Source organism: Erythrolamprus reginae, chromosome 3 (genome assembly GCF_031021105.1).
Source record: "Erythrolamprus reginae isolate rEryReg1 chromosome 3, rEryReg1.hap1, whole genome shotgun sequence".
Classification (NCBI taxonomy): Eukaryota; Metazoa; Chordata; class Lepidosauria; order Squamata; family Dipsadidae; genus Erythrolamprus; species Erythrolamprus reginae.
The window spans coordinates 29,996,015-30,021,366 of record NC_091952.1 but is presented as its reverse complement, the minus strand read 5'-3'; the positions used below and the strand labels follow the sequence as shown (position 1 = coordinate 30,021,366).

Genomic DNA, 25,352 nt, shown 5'->3' with positions numbered 1-25,352 from the left:
TATTTATTTATTTTTTCTCATACTGTGTCAGGCCAGCCTTTGAATTTACATATTAACCTTGGGCCTGACACCTACTTCCTATGTAAGGTTGTTGATTTATGAATTTAGAAGTAAAATTCCATTAAGCTAGAACAAGCAGGTTTTACGGTATTTCAGGAAATAAATTAATGGTGCAGTCATAATAATATTTACTTATTTGTAAAATCTGCTTGAAATTGGGCAGCACAATTGAACCATCATGATTCCCATTGTATAATCTCTTCTATCATTTTCTGAGATTTGATCCCCAGTAAGATTTAAAAACCTGAAAGTTAGGAAAGGAATAGGATGCAAAAACCTAAGATCTGACCCCACTGCTGTATCAGGCCATTTAAAAATTTCTGAACATGGAAAATTGACATTTATGAATAAAACAGGTTGTATTACAAAATTTTGGCAAAATGGTAGGAAAATGAAAGACAATGAAAATAGGGCTTATACCCCAGTAGAAGCTGTTGTATAATTTCAGTAACCAAAACGTTACTACTAATGGAAATTTATGCTGCTGTATAAGGCTTAGAAATTCTTGTTTGTGAGTTAATAAACAAAACAGTTTTGTTTATTAAAGCATGGCACAAGGAAATGGCGCAAGGAAATGGAACAATAGATTTGGTATTAAGATTCAGGAAATATCTGATGTGTGTGGATATAATTTATTAACAAAGTTATTCCAAGAAAGGAAATACGTACAGTATTTTATTGGATGTTTTGTTTTTAAGGGTAGAGGTTAGCTAGGGATATGTTAAAAAGTATTATATAATGGTTAGCCAGGGCTATTTGACTATTCGGGTTTTTTATCAGCATTTGCACACACAAAAGAAATGACTGTTCGATACTAATCCAAAATTAATTTCAGCAGTTGATATACAAATTCTTTTAAATCCCTAGGAAAAGAGGAATCGAACTCCCTGCAGATACTGTAGAAGGCCTCCTAAATCAAATTAGTTATGATACACCAGACTGTCTCACTAATTTTATTCGAAGGTTTGAGTTGTACATGCCAGCTATTGCGTAAGTGAAATAATTTGTTGTAATTTGCTTACTGGAAAAAAGATTTTCATTATCTAAAAACTGATATTCATTTTGCTAAGTTAGCAATCTGTGACGTCAGGCTTATCCTTTTTTATTACCTGCCTATATTACCCTGTGCTTGTGGGTGTGTTACATATTTGTATTTATGCATTCTCTGATTCATTCCCATTCATTCATTCATTCATTCATTCTCTTTCTTTCTCCCTCTTGCCCTCTCCCCTCCCCACACACACACTAATTTGCTGCTTACAGATCAATACCATTGTTCCAACTGAGAGAATGTTAATTTACTCTACATGACTCACTGGTAAATGATATTCTTCTATCCTTATCAATTACCAAGTAAGCAAAATATTTTTGAAGGGCATGTAAAAATTATCTAGTTTTCGAAGCCACGTGGGCACTTCTGCTGCCACAAGAAATTTCTTAAGATCAGCACAACTTGCTGTGATCTTGAGATTAGTGCAATCTTAAAATTGGATGCTACTCCTTACACATTTTCCTGATTTAATGTAAGGAATGTCCTAATTTGTATTGCTTGAGAAATATCCTCCTACAGAAATATGTTTGTGGTTTTCTTTTCTTTTAGTTTTTATCACATCTTTATTATTTTTATAAACAATTCAGGGCAGCAAACATAACTAATACTCTTTCCACCTCCTATTTTCTTCACAAGTCTGGAATTAACCGCATGAAAACATAGAAACATAGAAGACTGACGGCAGAAAAAGACCTCATGGTCCATCTAGTCTGCCCTTATACTATTTCCTGTATTTTATCTTGCAATGGATATATGTTTATCCCAGGCATGTTTAAATTCAATTACTGTGGATTTATCAACCACGTCTGGTGGAAGTTTGTTCCAGGGATCTACTACTCTTTCAGTAAAATAATATTTTCTCATGTTGTCTTTGATCATTCCCCCAACTAACTTCAGATTGTTTCCCCTTGTTCTTGTGTTCACTTTCCTATTAAACACACTTCTCTCCTGAACCTTATTTAACCCTTTAACATATTTAAATGTTTTGATCATGTCCCGCCTTTTCCTTCTGTCCTCCAGACTATACAGATTGAGTTCATTAAGTCTTTTCTGATACGTTTTATGCTTAAGACCTTCCTCCATTCTTGTAACCATTCTTTATTATTTTTATAAACAATTCAGGGCAGCAAACATGACTAATACTACTTCTACCTCCTCTTTTCTTCACAAGTCTGGAATGAACCGCATGAAAAGTTTATATTACATGCCATTTTTATCTGTGTTATATTGCTATAGAAAAGTAGAGGAATATTTTTGTCTTTTAAAGTTTGAACTAAATGATGGTGGGATTTTGGTTGAGGAGAATTCAGGTCACAGGGTCAAAGCTGTCACTATATATCCAATGTGGACTGTGAATGTTCAACAAATTGTGCTCTTGGCTTAAGAATACAAATAAATTCATATAGCAGGTATATCAGTATAGATTGGCTCCAAAGTGCATACGGTAGCGTTTTATTCTTGCTAGAAGATATGATTATAAATTATGGATAGCAAACAGGAAAATATACTTTGCATTTATATAGAGCAGGAGTAGGCAATCTAGTGTCCTCCAGATATTTGGACCTTAATCTCCGCAGTTCTTATCTTTGATCAGGCTGACTGGGGTTAATGGGTTTAAAATCCACAATCAGTTGTGAGGACCAGCTTTCCTGATTGACAGCATTTCAAATACAGTCATACCTCGTCTTACGAACTTAATTGGTTCCAGGGGGAGGTTTGTAAGACGAAAGGTTCGTAAGACGAAACATTGTTTCCCATAGGAAACAATGTAAAGTCAATTAATCCGTGCAACCAAAAAACCCCCCCGCAAAAAACCCGCTGCCGCCCGGCTGTCACCTTTTAAAACAGCCTGGGGGCTTCTCAGCGACCTCCCGAACGCCGAACGCCAAACCTGAACTTCCGGGTTCGGCATTCGGGAGGCCGCCGAGAAGCCCCCAGGCTGTTTTAAAAGGTGACAGCCGGGCGGCGGGGCTTCCCAGCAGCCTCCCGAACGCCGAACCCGGAAGTTCGGGTTTGGCGTTCGTAACACGAAAAAAGTTCGTAAGAAGAGGCAATTTTTTTCTGAACCCCGGGTTCGTATCTCGAGTTGTTCGTATGACGAGGGGTTCATATCTTGAGGTACCACTGTATTTTAAAGTGCTCCCTGTGCTTACCTCAGGGATATATTTTTGTTGAAAGGAAAGTTGTAAGGATATGCAGTTTCTATTGAATAAATTCAGTCAAAACTGTGTATGTTTTTATTTTCTACCTGAAAATTCCATGGCATTTGAATCTGTCTGTGCTGTTTTAATTTGTAATTATTTCTTAAAGTTGAGTTTAGCATTCATAGGCTATAAAGTTTAATACAATATTTTGGGGATGGGTTGAAGAAGAAAACCCAGGTATTTGGACGGGATTTATTTTATATTATTTATTTTATTTTTATTTATTCATTTGTCCAATACACAATACATATGGAAGAGAATAGACATGAAGTAATATATATAAAGATAATATGTAAAAATAGAGGAGAAGATATATGAAAGGAAGAAAATATATATGATATATGAGATAAAGGAAAGACAATTGGACAGGGGACGAAAGGCACCCTAGTGCACTTATGTACACCCCTTATTGACCTCTTAGGAACCTGGAGAGGTCAATCATGGATAGTCTAAGGGAGAAATGTTGGGGGTTAGGGGTTGACACTATTGAGTCCGGTAATGAGTTCCACGGTTCGACAACTCGATTGTTAAAGTCATATTTTTTACAGTCAAGTTTGGAGCGGTTAATATTAAGTTTGAATCTGTTGCGTGCTCTTGTGTTATTGTGGTTGAAGCTGAAGTAGTCATTGACCGGTAGGACGTTGCAGCATATGATCTTGTGGGCAATACTTAAATCGTGTTTTATGAATTTGTTATATTCATTCACAGATTAAGAGCAAAATGAAGAAATGGCATGTCTAATGGGTAGGAGAAATAGCATTTTGATAAAACCTGATTTGTCTCCATTGAATCAAATGAGACAGAACGCCAGATAATGTTTTGGGGGTTTCATTTATCAGTTTTGTCCCATGATATCAACTTATATCGTGATTTTCAGCCAATTAAAGTTGGTTTCATCTGCATTATTATTATTATTAATTGGATTTATATGCCACCCCTCTCTGAGCACCAACCATTTCTCAAACTAAGTTTTAGTACTAGTTTACAATAGGCAAATTATGACTTTTTCAGAACCCAGAAGTAAGATGAGAAATTGAGGGGAGAAAGGAGATGAGAGACGAAAGACATAACTGTGAATCTCATACTTTTTTTTTTTGGTGTATTTTGGCATTTTTAGACTAACACTAGCATTGGGTTCTAATGCTAATAATGATTTAGATGAGGCCTAGCGTTCTGGCCTGTCGGTCGCTGGCTCCTCCACCAGCTGAATTGGAGGAGGTGGTGGTGGTGGTGTCAGGATCAGCCTCAAGGCAACCTGAGAGCTCTGAAGGGGAAGATGCAACGGAGCCGGCAGAGAAAGAGATAGAGGTGGAGCCTGTGTCGTCTGTCAGCCCTCAGATGGAGAGTCAACAGCCCCCAGGTTGCAGGGCTGCAGACACTCCTAATAAAGAAATCTTTGAGTTAAGGGGAAAATGTTCCCAAAGAAGAGGAAGTTATTAAGAAAATATTAGACTGCGCTGAAATGGATACGATGACAAGACGGTTAAAAGATCAAGAGGAAACAGAATTTAATGAGATATGGAACAAAGTGTATATATGGATAAATAAGAAGAAATACTAAAAGTAAAAAATAAATAAATAAGAGAATTGTATTAGTAGGGATATGATTTAAGAGTTATGTTAGAATTAGTTTATGTTTGAAGATTTACTATATAAGGTAAAATAAATTTCTTCTTTTCATTTAAAGTAATAAGTTGACTTTAAGTAATTTTTGAATGTATTCCTTTTTCTGTATTGAAATTTTACTTCTAGAATAAGTGGGGAAGATACAACCCCATCTCTATGTTAAATGTATGTTTGTCAGTTTTGTCTATTTTAAGAAAATTAATAAAATACATTGGGGAAAAAAAGAAATCTTTGAGTTAACTTCAGACTGTTTGTCGTGTTTGGAGAGATGGGTCAGAACACATAGTATTTAAAAACTGGGAAGAATGCATGACCTATTTCTATGGGGCCCATATATCTCTTGGCATTCCATACTATACTTGGTTTAATATTGACATTGGCTCATTTTTCTCCCCAAAGTACTAATTTGAAACAGTCTCATAGATTTTGGATGCCGTTCTTAGAATTTACATAATCCTAAACGACAGATTTTAATATATTGTAAAAGAACATTGGCAGTACAAACTGTCCTGTTTCCCGATCAGAATTGATGCACAGAATATCGCCAATAATTTCTGATTATACATTTGTGTATTGCTCTTTTCCACAGATAGAATTAAAACTATTTTTACTCAACTCTGTGACTTATGGCCTGCACATATGTTAGAGGAAAAATATTGGACTTGGATGCAAAAAGGATTGAAAAGATTCTACATTTCAGCTAACATGAAATTTAAATATTCTGAACTTTCTCATTAACTGAATCTATTTATTTCATGTTCAAATAAAGAGAATATTTTCCCTGCATAATTAAGTAATCCCTCATTTTTCACGGGGATGCGTTCCAAGACTACCCGTGAAAAATGAATTTCCGTGAAGTAGGGGAAAGATATTTTTTATGTATTTAACGAGTATTTGGACTGTGAAAACCCACCCTTTGCATTAAGCAGTCATTCCATAATGTTTCTCAGCTGGAACTACATGTGATAGCCTACCAGTTTCTTTATAGAGTACAGTAGTAGTGTAGAAGAATTTTATGAATTTTTAATGGATTTAAAATTTTCAGTGGATTTAATGGATTTAAGCCCCCTTTGAAAACCCGTGAAGTAGCACATCCACGAAAAATAAACCGCGAAGTAGCGAGGGATTACTGTATAGCTTCTTGTTGGGACGGCAAACCTATGGCACGCGTGCCAGAGGTGGCACGTAGAGTCCTCTCTGTGGGCACATGTGCCATCACCAGCTGCTCTTCTGATTTCTTACATGCACATGTGCACCAGCCAGCTCATCTTCATGGGCACCGGAAAAGTAGCCTGATGCAGCCAAAACCTAGGCAGTTTTCTGGCTATTTTGCGGGGTGCAGTTATCAAGCCATTTTTGGCCTGGAAAATGGCCTTAAAATGCCCCCCAAATACCCCAAAACCAGGCATGCATATGCCAGCCAGCTGGTCTTTGGTTTTTCCATGCTTCGGCGCATACATATGCACATACATGTACGCTTGTTCAGGTTTGGGCACTCGGAGCCGAAAAGGTTTGCCATCACTTGGCTTATTGCATCACATTTTGGGTATTGGATCCGAATCAGAATCTTGATCTTTTTGTATGATTTTTATTTTATACTACGAAATGTCTTTGAAAAGCCAGAATATGGGACGGTGGAGAGGTTATGGGTTTTTTTGGTTGGGGACACATTAGAGCTGTAAACAGTATGTTGCTAGTTTAGATCTTTGTTTCCTGATACTCTTATAGTTCTGCAGATCCATGTTTTACAGACTCTGAATTAGCCAAGAGTATTATAAAACAAGCTTTTTTTATTTGCAGAGGTGATCGAGAAGCTATACGAAGAATTGCTTATGAATTTGTGGAAATGAAAGCAAAGGAAGGTGTGATCTATGTTGAGGTGAGGTACAGCCCTCATTTTCTTGCCAATTGTGAAGTAGATCCTATCCCATGGAAGCAGAAAAAGTGAGTTATTGTTTAAATGCATAAGATACTGGTTCCTTGCTTTGGCAACTTCCTAATGTACTTCATATCCCAGAATTCCCCAGCTAGCACAGCAGTTGCTGAGAGGTGTGGGAATTGAAGTCCACATCCCTGGAAATACAAATAAAAAGATAAAAATTACAGTATGCTAAGAGGAAAAATTTCCATAAATATTTTTTTTTATCATTTTTCAGAGAATGACAAACAAAAAATATAATAAACACAGTGCAACTAAGTGTTTTATGCTCCAATCTTGTGAACTTCTTTTAACTGTAAATATTGCTCCATGGATTGATGCATAATATGATATTAATATCTTATTAGTATCAGCGGGATGTATTTTATGGCTTCACTGTCCAGCTTAAATCTAGTACTTTAAAGGATTTAAACTGGTTTATGCTTCAAATTTCTCACTTTGTAGGATCAATTATCAGAATAACCAAATAGTAGAGTTGGAAGAGACTTTGAAGATTTATTTATTTATTTTATTTATTATTTAGATTTGTATGACGCCCCTCTCCAAAGACTCGAGGCGGCTCACAACAAGATATAACAAATCATAAATAATTCAAATAACTTTAAAATATTTAAAGATTTAAAAGAACCCCATATACTAACAGACACACACACAAGCATACCATGTATAAATTGAACAAGCCCGGGGGAGGTGTTTCAATTCCCCCATGCCTGACGGCAAAGGTGGGTTTTAAGGAGTTTACGGAAGGCAGGAAGAGTAGGGGCAGTTCTAATCTCTGGGGGGAGTTGGTTCCAGAGAGCCGGTGCCGCCACAGAGAAGGCTCTTCCCCTGGGGCCCGCCAACCGACATTGTTTAGTTGACGGGACCCGGAGAAGGCCCACTCTGTGGGACCTAATCGGTCGCTGGGATTCGTGCGGCAGGAGGCGGTCCCAGAGATATTCTGGTCCAGTGCCATGAAGGGCTTTAAAGGTCATAACCAACACTTTGAATTGTGACCGGAAATTGATCGGCAGCCAATGCAGACTGCGGAGTGATGGTGAAACATGGGCATACCTAGGTAAGCCCATGACTGCTCTCGCAGCTGCATTCTGCACGATCTGAAGTTTCCGAACACTTTTCAAAGGTAGCCCCATGTAGAGAGCATTACAGTAGTCGAACAGCCTATAACATTTCAGAGAAATGTCTGTCCAGTAAAAGCCTTCAGTTATATTTGAAGGCAAACCCTTCCACTGGTTAATTGTTCTCACTGTAGGGAATTTCTCCTAAGTTGCTTCTCTTCTTGTTTAATTTCTTGTCTTGCCTTCTGGCCATTATGTATAAAGTTGCACGTAGTGGTGCAACTGGCAGTGGTGAAATCCATTTATTTTTTACTATTGGTTCTCTGGGCGGGGTTTGGTAGGCATTGTGTGGCTTGGTGGACATGGCAGGAGCATTCCCACCCCACTCTGGGGCCAGACAGAGGTAGTATTTGCCAGTTCTTCAGACTACTCAACATTTACAGTATTGGTTCTCTGAACTACTCAAAATTTTCGCTACTGGTTCTCCAGAATCTGTCAGAACCTGCTGGATTTCATCCTTGCCTTCTTGGGAACTTTACAACACTACATTTGTTTAGATGGCATTACAGTGGTACCTCAAGATACGAACCCCTCGTCTTACGAACAACTCGTGATACGAACCCGGGGTTCAGAAAAATTTTGCCTCTTCTTACGAACTTTTTTCGAGTTACGAACCGGCGTTCGGAGACTGCTGGGAAGCCGCACGGCTGTTTTAAAAGGTGACAGCCGGGCGGCGGGGCTTCCCAGAAGCCTCCCGAACGCCGGTTCGTAACTCGAACAAAGTTCGTAAGAAGGGGCAAAATTTTTCTGAACCCCGGGTTCGGTTCGGGAGGTTGCTGGGAAGCCCCCCAGCCCAGCTGTCACCTTTTAAAACAGCCACGCCGCTTCCCAGCTGTCTCCCGAAGCCGAATGCGGAAGTTCGGCTTTGGCGTTCGGCTTCAGGAGACAGCTGGGAAGCGGCGCGGCTGTTTTAAAAGGTCGCAGCCGGCCTGGGGGGCTTCCCAGCACCCCCCGAACCTGGGTTCCCAGCTGTCTCCTGAAGCCGAACGCTAAAGCCGAACTTCCGCGTTCGGTTTCGGGAGACAGCTGGGAAGCGGCGCGGCTGTTTTAAAAGGTCGCAGCCGGCCTGGGGGGCTTCCCAGCACCCCCCGAACCTGGGTTCCCAGCTGTCTCCTGAAGCCGAACGCTAAAGCCGAACTTCCGCGTTCGGTTTCGGGAGACAGCTGGGAAGCGGCGCGGCTGTTTTAAAAGGTCGCAGCCGGCCTGGGGGGCTTCCCAGCACCCCCCGAACCTGGGTTCCCAGCTGTCTCCTGAAGCCGAACGCTAAAGCCGAACTTCCGCGTTCGGTTTCGGGAGACAGCTGGGAAGCGGCGCGGCTGTTTTAAAAGGTCGCAGCCGGCCTGGGGGGCTTCCCAGCACCCCCCGAACCTGGGTTCCCAGCTGTCTCCTGAAGCCGAACGCTAAAGCCGAACTTCCGCGTTCGGTTTCGGGAGACAGCTGGGAAGCGGCGTGGCTGTTTTAAAAGGTCACAGCCGGCCTGGGGGGCTTCCCAGCACCACCCCGAACCCAGGTTCGGGGTGGTGCTGGGAAGCCCCCCAGGCCGGCTGTGACCTTTTAAAACAGCCACGCCGCTTCCCAGCTGTCTCCCGAAACCGAACGCGGAAGTTCGGCTTTAGCGTTCGGCTTCAGGAGACAGCTGGGAACCCAGGTTCGGGGGGGTGCTGGGAAGCCCCCCAGGCCGGCTGCGACCTTTTAAAACAGCCGCGCCGCTTCCCAGCTGTCTCCTGAAGCCGAACGCCAAAGCCGAACTTCCGCATTCGGCTTCGGGAGACAGCTGGGAAGCGGCGTGGCTGTTTTAAAAGGTGACAGCTGGGCTGGGGGGCTTCCCAGCAACCTCCCGAACCGAACCCGGGGTTCAGAAAAATTTTGCCCCTTCTTACGAACTTTGTTCGAGTTACGAACCGGCGTTCGGGAGGCTTCTGGGAAGCCCCGCCGCCCGGCTGTCACCTTTTAAAACAGCCGTGCGGCTTCCCAGCAGTCTCCGAACGCCGGTTCGTAACTCGAAAAAAGTTCGTAAGAAGAGGCAAAATTTTTCTGAACCCCGGGTTCGTATCACGAGTTGTTCGTAAGACGAGGGGTTCGTATCTTGAGGTACCACTGTAATGCCATCTAAACAAATGTAGTGTTGTAAAGTTCCCAAGAAGGCAAGGATGAAATCCAGCAGGTTCTGACAGATTCTGGAGAACCAGTAGCGAAAACCCAGGTTCGGGGGGGTGCTGGGAAGCCCCCCAGGCCGGCTGCGACCTTTTAAAACAGCCACGCCGCTTCCCAGCTGTCTCCTGAAGCCGAACGCTAAAGCCGAACTTCCACGTTCGGCGTTCGGAGACAGCTGGGAAGCGGCGCGGCTGTTTTAAAAGGTCGCAGCCGGCCTGGGGGGCTTCCCAGCACCCCCCGAACCCCGAACCCGGGTTCGGGGGGTGCTGGGAAGCCCCCCAGGCCGGCTGCGACCTTTTAAAACAGCCGCGCTGCTTCCCAGCTGTCTTGTGAAGCCGAACGCGGAAGTTCAGCTTTGGCGTTCGGCTTCAGGAGACAGCTGGGAAGCGGCGCGGCTGTTTTAAAAGGTCGCAGCCGGCCTGGGGGGCTTCCCAGCACCCCCCCGAACCCGACAGCCCCCCCACCCCAGCACTTTTGAATCCCGCCGCTTCTGCTGGATACGTGCGATGGGTGGGACGAGCGGCGCGGAAGCCGGTGGCTGTGGCAGCTCGTCCCACCCATCGCCCATATCCAGCAGAAGCTGCTGGATTCAAAGTGCTGGGGTGGGGGGGGTGTCCCGACAGCCTCCCCCACCCCAGCACTTTTGAATCCCGCCGCTTCTGCTGGATACGTGCGATGGGTGGGACGAGCGGCACGGAAGCCGGAGCCCGGCCCCGTGGGCTCAGTTACATCTTCCGCTGCCAGCCAGGCAGCGCAACGAAGAGAGGCATTCGCTTTCCTCCCGCCGGCCCCTCAATCGGGCCGGCAGGGAACAGAATGGAGCCTTCCGCGGCGGCTGCCTGCTGGGCTGGTAGGGGGGGGAGCCGAGCCCAGCCCCGTGGCATTTGCTTTCCTCCCGCCCGCAGCCGACTGATCGTGGACGGCTTCCCGATCTCAGAGAGCTTCCTGGGCATGAAAGCTCGCGAATGCAACAAGGACGAAAGCCAGGAAGCTCTCCGAGATCGGGAAGGAGCCCACGGTCAGACAGCTGTGTGCGGGAGGAAAGCGAATGCCTCTCTTTGTTGCGCTTCCGCCAGCATGGCCTGGCTGGCAGCGGAAGATGTAACCGAGCCCACGGGGCTGGGCTCGGCTCCCCCTCTTACCAGCCCAGCAGGCAGCTGCCGTGGAAGGCTCCGTTCTGTTCCCTGCCGGCCACGGAGCCCGGCCCCGTGGGCTCGGTTACATCTTCCGCTGCCAGCCAGGCAGCGCAACGAAGAGAGGCATTCGCTTTCTTCCCGCCGGCCCCTCAATCGGGCCGGCAGGGAACAGAATGGAGCCAGCCCAGAAGCAAGAGACGCAGGATCGGGCCGGCGGCAGGCGAGGCAGCAGGTCTGCATCCTGGGCGGGCGGCGGGCGAGGAGGCGCGGCGACAGCGGCGGTTCTCCTCACTTCGGAGAGCTGCCTGGGCATGAAAGCTCGCGAATCCAACAAGAATGAAAGCCAGGAAGCTCTCCCTGGCGGAGACCGTCGGCCCCTCAATCGGGCCGGCAGGGAACAGAGCGGAGCCCACGTGGCTGTGCTCCGTGACGGGGACCACTGGCTTGCCTAGCGGGCTGGGAGGGAGGCGGAATACGGGAGGAGGAGGAAGAGGAGGAGGAGGGAGGAAGGAGAGAGAGAGAGAGGGAAGCCGCCCGGCTGTTTTAAAAGGTGACAGCCGGGCGGCAGCGTTTTTTTTGCAGGGGGGGGGGTTTGTTGCATGGATTAATTGACTTTACATTGTTTCCTATGGGAAACAATGTTTCGTCTTACGAACCTTTCGTCTTACGAACCTCCCCCTGGAACCAATTAAGTTCGTATCTTGAGGTTCCACTGTATTTGATAACTAACTGCAAACCGTAGCTCTCAAACCAGTTTTGTAGGGAAACTTCTTGAAAGGTTAAAGGAGTCTAGAAGATGTACTGCTGCTGGTTGTAAATTCCTACCAGGCATACAGTATTGTTTGTTTGTTTGTTTGTTTGTTTGTTTGTTTGTTTGTTTGTTTAGTCCAATACACAATAATACACAATGAAGGTAATAGAGGACACCTTCGAGGAAATAGAATTACAGAAAGAATAGAAGAGAGAATATAGGATAAAACAAATTGATGAGAGAATAGAAGAAAGATATAGGGATAGAAGAGAAGATACATGGGATATAGGTGAGGCAATAGGATAGGGGACGGAAAGCACGGCCCTTACTGACCTCTTAAGAATCTGGAGAGGTCAACCGTGGACAGTCTAAGAGTAAAATGTTGGGGGTTAGGGGATGATACTATGGAGTCCGGTAATGAGTTCCACGCTTCAATAATTTTAATACTAAAGTCGTTTTTTTTACAGTCAAGTTTGGAGCGGTTAATATTGAGCTTGAATCTGTTATGTGCTCTTGTGTTGTTGTGGTTAATTAGCTTCTCTGAAATGCAAGTGCTCTCTCCATGTAGAAAAGAAACTATTTGCCCTATAAGAAGAAAGGTGTTGTGGCCCGGCAGCAATCTGTGCAGCTGGTAGCTGATTCAGACAGCAAGGAGCTGGTGTTTTGATTCGCCAGAGGCCTGTGCAGCTGGTACCAGAGTCGGACAGCGAGGAAGGTGGAGAAGGCTTGATGGCAAAGGCTAGGATTGAGTCAGGGCCGTGAGAGTCTCTAGAGGCTGCCATGAGAAGGAGGAGGAGGAGAGGAAAGAAAGAAAGAAAGAAAGAAAGAAAGAAAGAAAGAAAGAAACCGTTCTCAAAGCACATGTGCGCAGAGATGCCAAAAGGAAGGAATGGCTCCTGAGGAGAACTATTGGGCAGTAAGACTTAGAGATAATTGGCCAGCCCCCAAAGCCTAATTAAATGAGGAACACTAAGGAGGAATTTGCAGGAAACAACTTTGTTCATTCCACGTTAACTTTGACTTCAAAACTCCTGTTCTGCTCTTGTTTGAAAATCGTCAAATTTCCTGAAAATTGGTCCTGGGCATTTTACTAACAACAGTAAGATTGCCTGGATTATCTGCTGTTGTCAGAAAGCCTCTTTGTCAGACTTGTGTTCTTTTTGTTTGGACTATTGCCAGCTGTTAAGAAGGTTAATTAATAGCTGTTGCACCAAAAAGGCTGAAATATACTTTCCTTGACTTTTGAAAATTGCTAAGAAAGATAATTAGTAGCTATTAAAAACAAGGTTTGTTCGGATGCTGTGTGTGCTGTGTTCCTTTGTCTGGCAGCTGGATCATAACATAAAGCTGAATAACATTAGTAATACGATTATTAATATCTGTTATGCATTAATGTTAATAAACAATTTCATAACAATTAATTATCTAATATATATAATACACTGATTATTTGTTCTGCACAGGGGAGATGTTACTCCGGATGACGTAGTTAGCTATGTTAATCAAGGATTAAAAGAGGGAGAAAAGGATTTCAACATCAAAGTCAAGTCTATTCTCTGCTGCATGCGCAACTATCCAAGTAATGTATAACAATTTACTGATAGAACATCTCGGGTTTTTTCTCTATCGTTCCCCCTCCTCACATTAAATCCTTCTGTAATTTAGCAAAGAATATTATTTATCCCTAGTTGAGATAGAAGCAAGATTTCATAATGCAATATCAGCATAAAAGTTGTGGTTAATGTGTAGGAGTCCAGTTATTCTGTGTTGTGGTTGGCTCTGGGCCAGCTCCTGCCCCAAGGACTGTGGGGGTGGATGTGGGTGAATCCTCCCAGTGTCAGAGGCCTGTTTTACTGCCGACTGCTTCGGACAGCGAAGTGTCGGAAGCAGGGAGTGACTGTGAAATGGGACCCTCAGAGGGGGTCATGGCAGACAGCCAATTAGGGAGCAATTCATCCTCCTCCTTATCTTCGCTGGACTTAGATGAAGAAGTATTCATTGATGTACGCAGCTGTAGGGCAATGACTAGGAAAGAGTTTCAAACTCTCAAACCACTTAAGCTGCAGGACTTTTTAAGGACTCCTTACAATCGCTTGATAATGAGATGGGCGGAATTTAAATTCAATAAATACATTTGGAACAGGCTCATGGGTGTTTCCACATTAAAAGGTATGCGTGATGTAAAAGAGTTTTGTGAATAAAGCAAATGGCTCTGAACTGATTCAGCTGGGAATTTGTGGGTTAAATAGGACAAGACTCTTGGTGCTTTTCTCCTCTCATCTCACATGCATATGTGCTGACATACCCACTGATCTTTACATCACTTTTTCCCCAAAGTGCTATCTTAGACAAATTTAGCCATTGAGATATAACTTACTCATCGTCTCCACCCTTAATTCAGGCACAGCGTATCCAACTAGCCAACTCATCCATCTACCCAGTTTATTTATTTTATTTTATTTGTCAAGATGTATTCATAATATACATAGATATAACATTGTTTATGTATATAAGGTGGATACTGATAAGAGGGAACAATAGGACAGGGACAGTAGGCATGCTTGTGCACTTATGCACACCCCTTACTGGCCTCTTAGGAATTGGGCGAGGTCAACAGTGGACAGACTAAGGGTAAAGTTTTGAGGGTTTGGTGATGAAACCACAGAGTCAGGTAGGGAGTTCCAGGCATTAGTCACTCTGCTGAAGTCATATTTTCTACAGTCAAGTTTTAGGCGGTTCACTTTGAGTTTGTATCTGTTGTGTGCTCGTGTATTGTTGTGGTTGAAGCTGAAGTAGTCGTTGACAGGCAGGACGTTGTAGCAGATTATTTTATGAGCTATGCTTAGGTCGTGCCGAAGGCGATGTAGTTCTAAACTTTCTAAGCCCAGGATTTCAAGTCTATTTGCGTGAGGTATTCTGTTGCGAGTAGAGGAGTGGAGGGACACTTTCTAATGTATTTATGTCCGATATATGGTGCGGGTTCCAGACAGATGAGCTGTATTCAAGGATTGGTCTGGCGAATGTTTTGCATGCTCTGGTTAGTAGTGTGATATTATCGGAGAAGAAGTTATGTAAGATTAGGTTAACAACTCTTGAAGGCTCTATCCTAAAACACAGTTGTTGAAACATATCAATTTGAGGCAATAATCACTGTACTTTTAAGTAACAGCATGTAGTAAAATTCCGAGAAATGTTTTCTTGAGAGAATATTTTCTGTAGCTCAGATAATTATTTATTTAATAGTAACATGTTCCTTTGAATAAAGGCTTGCATTTGTACAGTGAGCCACTATCAGTTAATCTCATGATCATTTATATTGTGGTCAATTTATATTTGACACATTACTCTCTGTAATACTGTATACAGTATTTTTATTTTATAATTAGCTATTATATAAATTGCTTTCTATTTCTTCTAACCAGAAATAAACAAATATATATTAAACATAAATATATCTTACACTTTCTGGCTATTCTGCTGTTTACATCTACTTGATCTCCACGAGCTGTCAAAGGGAAAGTCAACAAAATAAAATGTGTCATTTATGTATAACCATTTTTGATTCATGATTACAAGTATTATTTAAGCAAGACCTTGGGTTCTGCCAAATTTTATTTAAAATGACGCTTATTCATATTTTTCTTTCTAGAGTGGTCACAAGATATAGTGAAACTGTGTAAGAAGTATCGGGACGATACAGTGGTTGCTATAGACTTAGCTGGAGATGAATCACGTAATGCGGCCTGTTCAGACCACCAGAAAGCTTATGAAGTATGTTTAGTTTTATAATTTATTTATTTACTGCATTTATATGCTGCTCACTCCAAAAGGTCTCCGAGCAGCTAAGATTCTAATTCAAGATCCGTCATGCTCTTATTTTCAGCAGCATTTAATGTTCCAAATCATTGTTCAGATCAAAATTTCTACTTCCCATGTGTAATACTAGAATACAATATCCAGATTTCAATTCCAAGTATTGTTTCAGCCTCAAATTGAAAAATCTCTGGTTAAAACTCTGAGGAAAAGATTTATATACACAGCGGACGATAAGGTCCCACAAACAATGTCGTCTGGTGGGCCCCAGGGGAAGAGCCTTCTCTGTGGCGGCCCCGCCCCTCTGGAATCAACTCCCCCCAGAGATTAGAACCACCACCATCCACCTTGCCTTTCATAAGTTATTGAAGACCCATCTATATCGCCAGGCATGGGGTAATTGAGAGATCCCCAGGCTATTATGGTTTATTGATGGTATGACTGAGTTGTATGTTTTTTTAATGATATGGCTTTTAGATGATTTTTTAAGAATTGGATTTGTACATTGTTTATTATTGTTTTGAGCCGCTCCGAGTCTTCGGAGAGTGGTGGCATACAAATCTAATATATTATTATTATTATTATTATTATTATTATTATTATTATTATTATTATTATTTCAGTACAACACAGCAAACAAGATCATTATGCTGGATTTCATATTATTATTATTATTATTATTATTATTATTATTATTATTATTATTATTATTATTATGTCACTCCTCTGTTTTAGATTTCCCTTCTATTTTTGCATCTTGCTGATACTTTTTAGGGTTGTGTTTGTTTAAAAATGATTTGGGAGAAACCCTTCAGCTCTCACATGCCTTTCTTTCTTTTTGTTTCTTGAAACAGCCTGACTTTTCTAAATTTCAGCAGAGCCTGGAAAAAACCTCTACTGGTTTTTTGTCACATTATTTTTAATGAATGGATTTTTCTTCCTTTTCTAAATGTGCATAGCCTTAGTACATATATCATCAGTATGAACCTGCCACAAACCTAATCTTTTGAACTGGGAGGAGTAGAGGGATTTTATCCAAAATTACTTTCCCACATTTGAGGGTAGCCTATTTATCATTAGCCAGTAACTTCTAAATAATGATTATTCAGGGTGAGACAGCCAGTCTTTCTAAAAACTTCCTTGACATAAATATGGCCTTCATGGCATGAAGTACCTTGTGTTTATTTCCTGTAGAGAAAAGTTGAATTACCTGTTCATTTTTTATTAGTTTCCAAAAGTACTAAAAATATCAGTCTTCCTTCTTTTTCATTCTAACATCCTGATATGCGCTGATAGCCACTCTGAGCCTGCGAGGAGAAGGGCAGCCTATAAATCTAATTAATAAAACTAATTAATAAATATTTTCTTCCATGAACTATCAAGTTTAGAGGCAGGAGACCGTGAGTTCAAAGCCCACTTTAGCCAGCAAAACCAGCTGGGTCCCTCTGGCCCAGTCACTCTCTCTCAATCCAATACACCTTATGGGGTTGTTGCTGTGAGTAAAATACCCCTCAACTTACAACAATTCATTTAGTGACAACTCAAAGTGGGACTGAAACCAGTGACTTGTGACTGTTTTTCACACTGAAACTGGGATAGTACCAGGGCTGGGCTGTTGGGGTTTTACAGTGGTTCGGAAGAACCTCTAGCTAAGGTGCAGTTTGAAGAACCCCAAAATCCCACTCCTGGCGGACCCTGCCAATCCCACTCCACCCCTCCCAGGAGTCTCCATACAGCCCATTTTGGATACCAGCTAAGCGGGGAGGGTAAAAAACGGGCCTACCAGAAGTTCGGGATTCATTTGGAAGTTCATTTCTGGATTCCAGAGGGCCTCCGGAGCCTAGGGAGGCTATTTTCGCCCTTCTGGCGGCTCAAGGAAATCTTCCGGAGTGCAAAAATGCTCTTCACCCAATGTGGTGCAAGGAGGCCAACTAGGCCACACCACCATGGCCACGGCCCCTTGCTAAAATTTTGAAGCCCGCCCCTGGATGGTACTTTGGGGAGATGCTGTCTGCTTCATTTCAGAAAAGCTTCTGTAAAAACCATTCTACACAAGCTCTCTTAAGTGGTGGTAATTCATTATTTGAACCATTTCTATTTCACCCTTTTAATCTTTGATCAGGAAAGGCTTCCAAGGTCATTTAGAATCCATTTCCTTGCATTTATAATCTAAAAAAGCATGACATTAATGAAACAGAATGGGCTTTGATTTATAGAGAAGCGAAATAGAACTGTAATGGAATCAAAATTACAGATTTTGCTATCCGAATTGAATTCAAAACAATTCAAATTGCTGGTTTTCTAGCCGATCTGAGAAATGGTCCAGCTTTCTTTCTCTTCCCTTCCTACTCTTTGGCTTGGAAAACAGAAAAGAGACGAACCAGTAACTATCCCAAGAGTTTATGTCTCTTAATACCAAATTGCCTGTGTTTATGAAGAACTTTAAATTGCAGTAGTGAGCCTTACTCAAGACTACACAAATAGATACAGAAACAAGTTTTGATTTAAATCAATATTTGTCTGGCTTTTACAACTAATTGAATTAAATATTTTCCCTCATTTTTCATTAAGACTGTTTAGTTTGAATCAAGTGCCAACATTCAATAAGCTCATTGCAATTTGTGAAAAAATGGGAGGCATATATTTTGCTTTAGAATGTTTCTAACAATATCTTGGAAGGATGAAATAATGCATCAATTATAGAGAGTACAAAAAATGCTTATACATCTTCTGTATATTTTCCTGCAACCGACATTGTTCATAATAATCTTTCTAGCTAATTGATGAAAGCGAAGCTCAGAAATATTGTGCCAGATGATTGGAAAATAGCAATAGTAGTTCAAGTACAATTACTTGGTTTTCTGTATATTAATACTATAGTAGCATAACTTCTTTATGTGTCTTATTAAGTGATTAGTAATTTTTTTAACATGATCTTTCTTAATATATACAGTATGTATTTTCATGGTCTTTTATTAGTAAACTTATTCTTGATATCTATTCCTCAGTATATACAGTATATATATAAGATTATGGCTGTGTTTAAAATTCATGCATAAAATATTTTACTATAATACACACACGCACACACTCGGTGCACCAAAAAACTGACCCCATAGAAAGTTCATTAAATATTTGAATTCATTGCCAGGTTCTTTTAAATATTTCCTGACTTGCTTGATGCATGATCTTTGAACATTCCTAAGAGCAATAACTATTTTTTCTTAAAAATAATAATAATGATGTAGTGACTTATGGAGCCTGATTTTTGGTACACCATGTATATGTGTATACTTATATGTGTACATTTAAAAGTGTCTCTCTGTGTGAAACTCAAAACTATCAACGTTCGGAGCATGGCATTCATTTTAATGATCATTTTTTCCTCTTTAAGAATATCTTCAAAAATATGTTGACTTCTTTAACAATTGCAAATTATATTTTCTATTTTCTGTTGCTCAGGAAGCTGAAAGATGTGGTATTCATCGGACTGCTCATGCCGGAGAGGTTGGACCATCCGAAGTCGTTAAAGAGGTAGGAAATTGTACCACAGAACTTGGGTGTCATCTGGAAATCTGCCAGGTAGAACTAATGTGGAAAATTGTAAAATCCTGTAAAGATTTCTTAATTTTTTTTTTTAAAGTTTCCAATTTTTAAGAAAAAATTCCTGGAGGGGTCTGTAATATGGTAAATGATTTAGCTTTACTAGATAAATGGTCAAAGCAATGGAAACTGCAGTTTAATGTTTCCAAATGTAAAATAATGGGCTTGGGAAAAGGAATCCTCAATCTGAGTATTGCATTGGCAGTTCTGTGTTAACAAAAACTTCAGAAGAAAAGGATTTAGGGGTAGCGATTTCTGACAGTCTCAATGGGTGAGCAGTGTGGTCGGGCGGTAGGAAAAGCAAGTAGGATGCTTGGCTGCATAGCTAGAGATATAACAAGCAGGAAGAGGGAGATTGTGATCCCCTTATATAGAGCGCTGGTGAGACCACATTTGGAGTACTGTGTTCAGTTCTGGAGACCTCACCTACAAAAAGATATTGACAAAATTGAACGGGTCCAAAGACGGGCTACAAGAATGGTGGAAGGTCTTAAGCATAAAACGTATCATGAAAGACTTAATGAACTCAATCTGTATAGTCTGGAGGACAGAAGGAAAAGGGGGGACATGATCGAAACATTTAAATATGTTAAAGGGTTAAATAAGGTTCAGGAGGGAAGTGTTTTTAATAGGAAAGTGAACACAAGAACAAGGGGACACAATCTGAAGTTAGTTGGGGGAATTATCAAAGGCAACATGAGAAAATATTATTTTACTGAAAGAGTAGTAGGTCCTTGGAACAAACTTCCAGCAGACGTGGTTGGTAAATCCACAGTAACTGAATTTAAACATGCCTGGGATAAACATATATCCATTGTAAGATAAAATACAGGAAATGGTATAAGGGCAGACTAGATGGACCATGAGGTCTTTTTCTGCCGTCAGTCTTCTATGTTTCTATGTTTCAATTTATTTTAGAAGAGGTAAAAGATACGAAGAGATAATTTAAATATTCCTTTTGTTATAGCATCAGTAATTAGGATAGTTTTGCAAAACGTCTTGTCTTCTAATGAATTCAATCTTTGTCCCAAATTGTTTCTTAATCATTAATTAAGTAGAACCTCTTCATTTCCATTCATTATTCTACTGACTATTAAAATTCTGCTTTATTTTTTTAGTCAAATAATATATTCTGATTTTCTAGGATCAGACTGCAAATCATGTTGCTGTCCTTTTCTGTTATACAAAGGTGTAGCTTATAGAACACTGTAGCTCAATTTTTTTCTGTCTGAAGATGAATTTTAAAAATCCAGCTAAATGGGACAAACTATAAATGCCCAAATCCTACTGGCACAGACGAAGGGAGAGCTCCGTTACTTACAATGTTGGACCTTTTCTTGAAATCAGTTAATGGTTTCCAACAATTTTAAACTATTCAGTCTTTGCTGTGCTTTTTGTTAAGTTTATGTGAAAGTGGTTTGAGGTTATAGTCTAGAGCAGAGGACAGAGGTCCCCAACTTTTTGGACCTCGGGTCACCAAGGCCATAATGTTAGTCCCATGGACCACCAAATTCATAATTTTAAATCCCACAGACCCTAATTCATAATTTTAAGTCCCTTAGACCACTAATATGAACTTTAAAAAAAAAGATAAATACATTTGTAAAATAATAAGAAAACATTCATTTTATTAATATGAAATGTACCTATTTAATGTAACAAAATTATAAATGCTTATTTAATCATAAAATTTTAATTTTAATTGTTTCAATTGTAACAAATTTATTAAAGTTAGTATAGTTATTTCAAAACAATGTGGCTTGCTGATGTTTGGAAAATCAGTACCACATTCCAGAGGTGTAGCTATAGTCCCCTCTCTTCTCTTCCCCCTCCCTTCTCCACTTTCCTTTCCTTCTTTCCTTTCTTCTTTTTCCTTTCCTTTCCTTTCTTCCTGCCTTCTTTTTGTTTCCTTCTTTCCTTCTTTTTCCTTTCTTATTTTTTCCTCCTTTCCTTTCTTTCCTCTCCTCTCCTTCTTTCTTTTCCTTTTCCTGCACCCAGGTGGAGGAGCTGCCCTGGGATGGTCAAAGGGCCACTTCTATGCTTACCCCAACTCTGGAATATGGGACTGGCTTGTGGGGGGGCTGCAAACTCCACAATATGCAACTTTGCAGGTGGTAAAATGTGTAAAAAGGAACACAGCCCTCACCGGCCAGAATGAAATAATGGTGCTGTTGTGGCAGGCGAGGGGGACACAAGCGGGTCAAAGTGGGATTTGCGATGGCTGGAAGCTGTGGGAAAGAAGTGCTGCTTGCATTTGCGCGGCATCAGCATTCAGCCTTGGAATATTTGTTGCAGTTGGTGGCGCAAGGCAGCCCTTGTCTCCTGTCGCTTGGGACTCAGAGAGGTAAATGGCATCTGGTCTGGAAAGCAGCCGGTGTTTGCTGTCCATTGCGGACACTAGTTCAGCCTTCTGCAAACTCTCCTTTTGAGGAGCACTCGCTGAAACAGCACAGGAAACTTCAGCCAGGTTCCTTGAGAGATGAGAGTTTGCAGGGTGCCGAGCTAGCGTCTGCAATGGACAGCAAACTCTGGCAGCTCCCTGGACCCAATGCCGTTTTATTTTTTTAATTATTTATTTATTGTATTTGTATGCCGCCCCTCTCCGTAGACTCGGGGCGGCTAACAACAGTAATAAAAAACATCATGCAAATCCAATACTAAAAACAACTAAAATACCCTTATTATAAAACTAAACATCCATATAACAAACATACCATCCATAAATTATAAAGGCTTAGGGGGAAAGAATGTCTCAATTCCCCCATGCCTGACGACAGAGGTGGGTTTTAAGGAGCTTACGAAAGGCAAGGAGGGTGGGGGCAATTCTAATCTTTGGGGGGAGTTGATTCCAGAGGGTCGGGGCCGCCACAGAGAAGGCTTTTCCCCTGGGCCCCGCCAAGCGACATTGTTTTGTTGACAGGACCCGGAGAAGGCCCACTCTGTGGGACCTAACCGGTCGCTGGGATTCGTGCGGCAGAAGGTGGTCTCATAGATACCCTGGTCCGGTGCCATGAAGAGCTTTATAGGTAATGACCAACACTTTGAATTGTGACCGGAAACTGATCGGCAACCAATGCAGACTGCGTAGTGTTGGTGTTACATTGGCATTTTTGGGAAAGCCCATGATAGCTCTCGCAGCTGCATTCTGCACGATCTGAAGTTTCCGAACACTTTTCAACGGTAGCCCCATGTAGAGAGCATTACAGTAGTCGAGCCTCGAGGTGATGAGGGCGTGAGTGACTGTGAGCAGTGACTCCCGGTCCAAATAGGGCTGCAACTGGTGCACCAGGCGAACCTGGGCAAACGCCCCCCTCGCCACAGCTGAAAGATGTTTCTCTAATGTGAGCTGTGGATCGAGGAGGACGCCCAAGTTGCGGACCCTCTCCGAGGGGGTCAATATTCCCCCCCCCAGGGTGATGGACGGACAGATGGAATTGTCTTTGGGAGGCAAAACCCACAGCCACTCCGTCTTATCACGGTTGAGTTTGAGTCTGTTGACACTCATCCAGGCCCCAACAGCCTCCAGCCACCGGCACATCACTTCCACTGCTTCATTGACTGGACATGGGGTGGAGATGTAAAGCTGGGTATCATCTGCATATTGATGATACCTCACCCCATGCCCTTGGATGATCTCGCCCAGCGGTTTCATGTAGATATTAAATAGCAGGGGAGAGAGGACCGACCCCTGAGGTACCCCACAAGGGAGAGACCTCGGGGTCGACCTCTGATCCCCCACTAACACCGACTGCGACCGACCGGAGAGGTAGGAGGAGAACCACTGAAGAACAGTGCCTCCGAGTTACAAGCGACAGAATACGAGACTACCTTGCACCACCGGCTGGCACAAATATACAGGAGCGGAATGCTGATGCCGCACAAATGCTGATGCCACACTACAGCAGAGAGAAGCAGTCAAAGAGAATCTAGCAGTTGCTTTCTCTCGGGCCTTCCACACGGAAGCCTCACAGGAGAAGAGATGTAGGCCTTAGCGCCGGTTGAATTCCCCCTCCCCAGGCAGCCGTTTGGCTGAGCACAGCAAGTTCTTGGTCTTAACTTCCTGTTCCAGCTTGTGTGGCTCGCACCACTATATTCAAGGTGAGGTTTGCGCTCAGCCTTAAGAGCGGGTGATGGCATGTGGGCAGGGTGATATTGGGCGGTACAGCCTTGTGTTCCCGCGCATGGGCTGGATTAATTGCTCTCACTATATCTGGCCCAGGGGCCAAGATTTTTCCACAGACCACCACAATTATCTGGTTGATGACCTAGGGTGTGGAGCATAGTTCCCTCTAAGCTGAGCAGTGAGCAATCGCTCACTTAAAAATCATCATCAACTCAGAGTTTTCCAAACCTGCCCAGAAGCCGAGAGGGAAAGAGTGAAAGGGAAGGAGAGAGAGAGGAAGAGAGGGAGAGAAACAGATAGAAAAAAGAAAGGAAGGAAAAGAGAAAGAAAAAGAATGGGAGTAAGGAAGAGAGAAAGAAAATTAAAATCTAGTTTGAAACTAGCTCAACTATTTAAGTGGCATTTTGATATTGATAGAGTTGCCCTATTATGAGCTCACTGTTATAGGCACACAGTACAGTATTTTATTTTGAAATTCTCTGAGGCAAAACAGGGTGGGTTTTTTATTTGTTTGTTTGTTTGTTTGTTTATTTATTATTTCTGTGCCGCCCAGTCCCAAAGGGACTGCCGCTCAGATACTATACTTTTCCGCCCACCCCAAAAAAAAATTAGAGGGAACACTGGTGTGAAGTATGAACTCCATCATTTGTGAATTCCTACATAAGAGAAATTCAGGTTTAGTCAGAAAAAAAAATCAGTATGGGAATAATATTAGAAGGAAGTAATATGTAAATCTAAAGCATGCTCATGTATTCCTAAACTATAGTCTTGAATTGCTATAAATGTATGATTTTGTGCTAGGTATTCATTAAACACCATTTAACTTTATTGTTTAGGGATTGATGTATCAATTGTGTAAGTAGCCTAATTTGCAAGTAGTCATTTTTTCTAATCTCCCTTTTATATCACTATAGGCAGTCAACTTACTTAAGGCAGAACGAATTGGCCATGGCTACCACGTCTTTCAGGATGAAGAGCTTTACAAACAATTGTTGAAACAAAATATACATTTTGAGGTAACAGATTATCTTATGCAAATCTCTGTATGTACTACCCTGAACAACTTTTAAAGACAATGAAAAGTATAATTGTTTTATAATGAATCAGAATACTAATCAATCTGCATTTCTCTGCTTTTTTCTGCCTTTCTTAGAAATGCTAAAGCTTGAATGAGGAATTTTTGAAATAAAATCTTGCGGTTTTACTATGAATTAGTATGAAATTTATTTTGCAATACAGCATGCATATAATTGGTCTTCTAAGCCTGTAATTTTTTTTTTAAAAAAAATCAACTTTATTAAGTTTCAAAAAAAAAGATAAAACACAAATTAAAAAAGAAAACATTAAAAGAACAAGGATGGAATAAAAGGAGGGGATTAAAAAGTGACAAAAAAAAAGAACATAAAAAGCATTTCGAACCTTCTTCAGTACAAATATAAAGTTAGTAACCTCTTACTCTAAATCAGAAGTCTGCAAAGTTGGCAACATTAAGACTTGTGGACTTCAACTCCCAGAATTTTCCAGCCAGCATAGCTAAGCACAGGGAGTTAAATTCTTAAAGTTGCCAACTTTGAAAACCTCTGCTCTGAGGTCTATATAACAAAAAAGTCATATAAACAGTATAGAAACTAAATAATCCAAATTTCCCCAAACTACAGAACAAAATAACTACTTATTCTAAATTTAACCATAAACCTTCAGAAAACTTCAGAAGAGAAGGATTTAGGGGTAGTGATTTCTGACAGTCTCAAAATGGGTGAGCAGTGTGGTCGGG

General features: G+C 41.7%; 1 protein-coding gene across 1 annotated transcript in view; it reads left to right on the top strand.

The window, feature by feature from the left end:
- ADA (adenosine deaminase) overlaps positions 1-25,352 on the top strand; it is a 58,972-nt gene that overhangs the window by 22,783 nt on the left and 10,837 nt on the right. The window contains exons 3-8 of the mRNA XM_070744698.1: positions 928-1,050; positions 6,742-6,885; positions 13,503-13,618; positions 15,689-15,810; positions 19,315-19,386; positions 24,493-24,594. Coding sequence (XP_070600799.1) covers positions 928-1,050; positions 6,742-6,885; positions 13,503-13,618; positions 15,689-15,810; positions 19,315-19,386; positions 24,493-24,594 — 679 coding nt within the window. The remainder of the gene's footprint in view (positions 1-927; positions 1,051-6,741; positions 6,886-13,502; positions 13,619-15,688; positions 15,811-19,314; positions 19,387-24,492; positions 24,595-25,352) is intronic.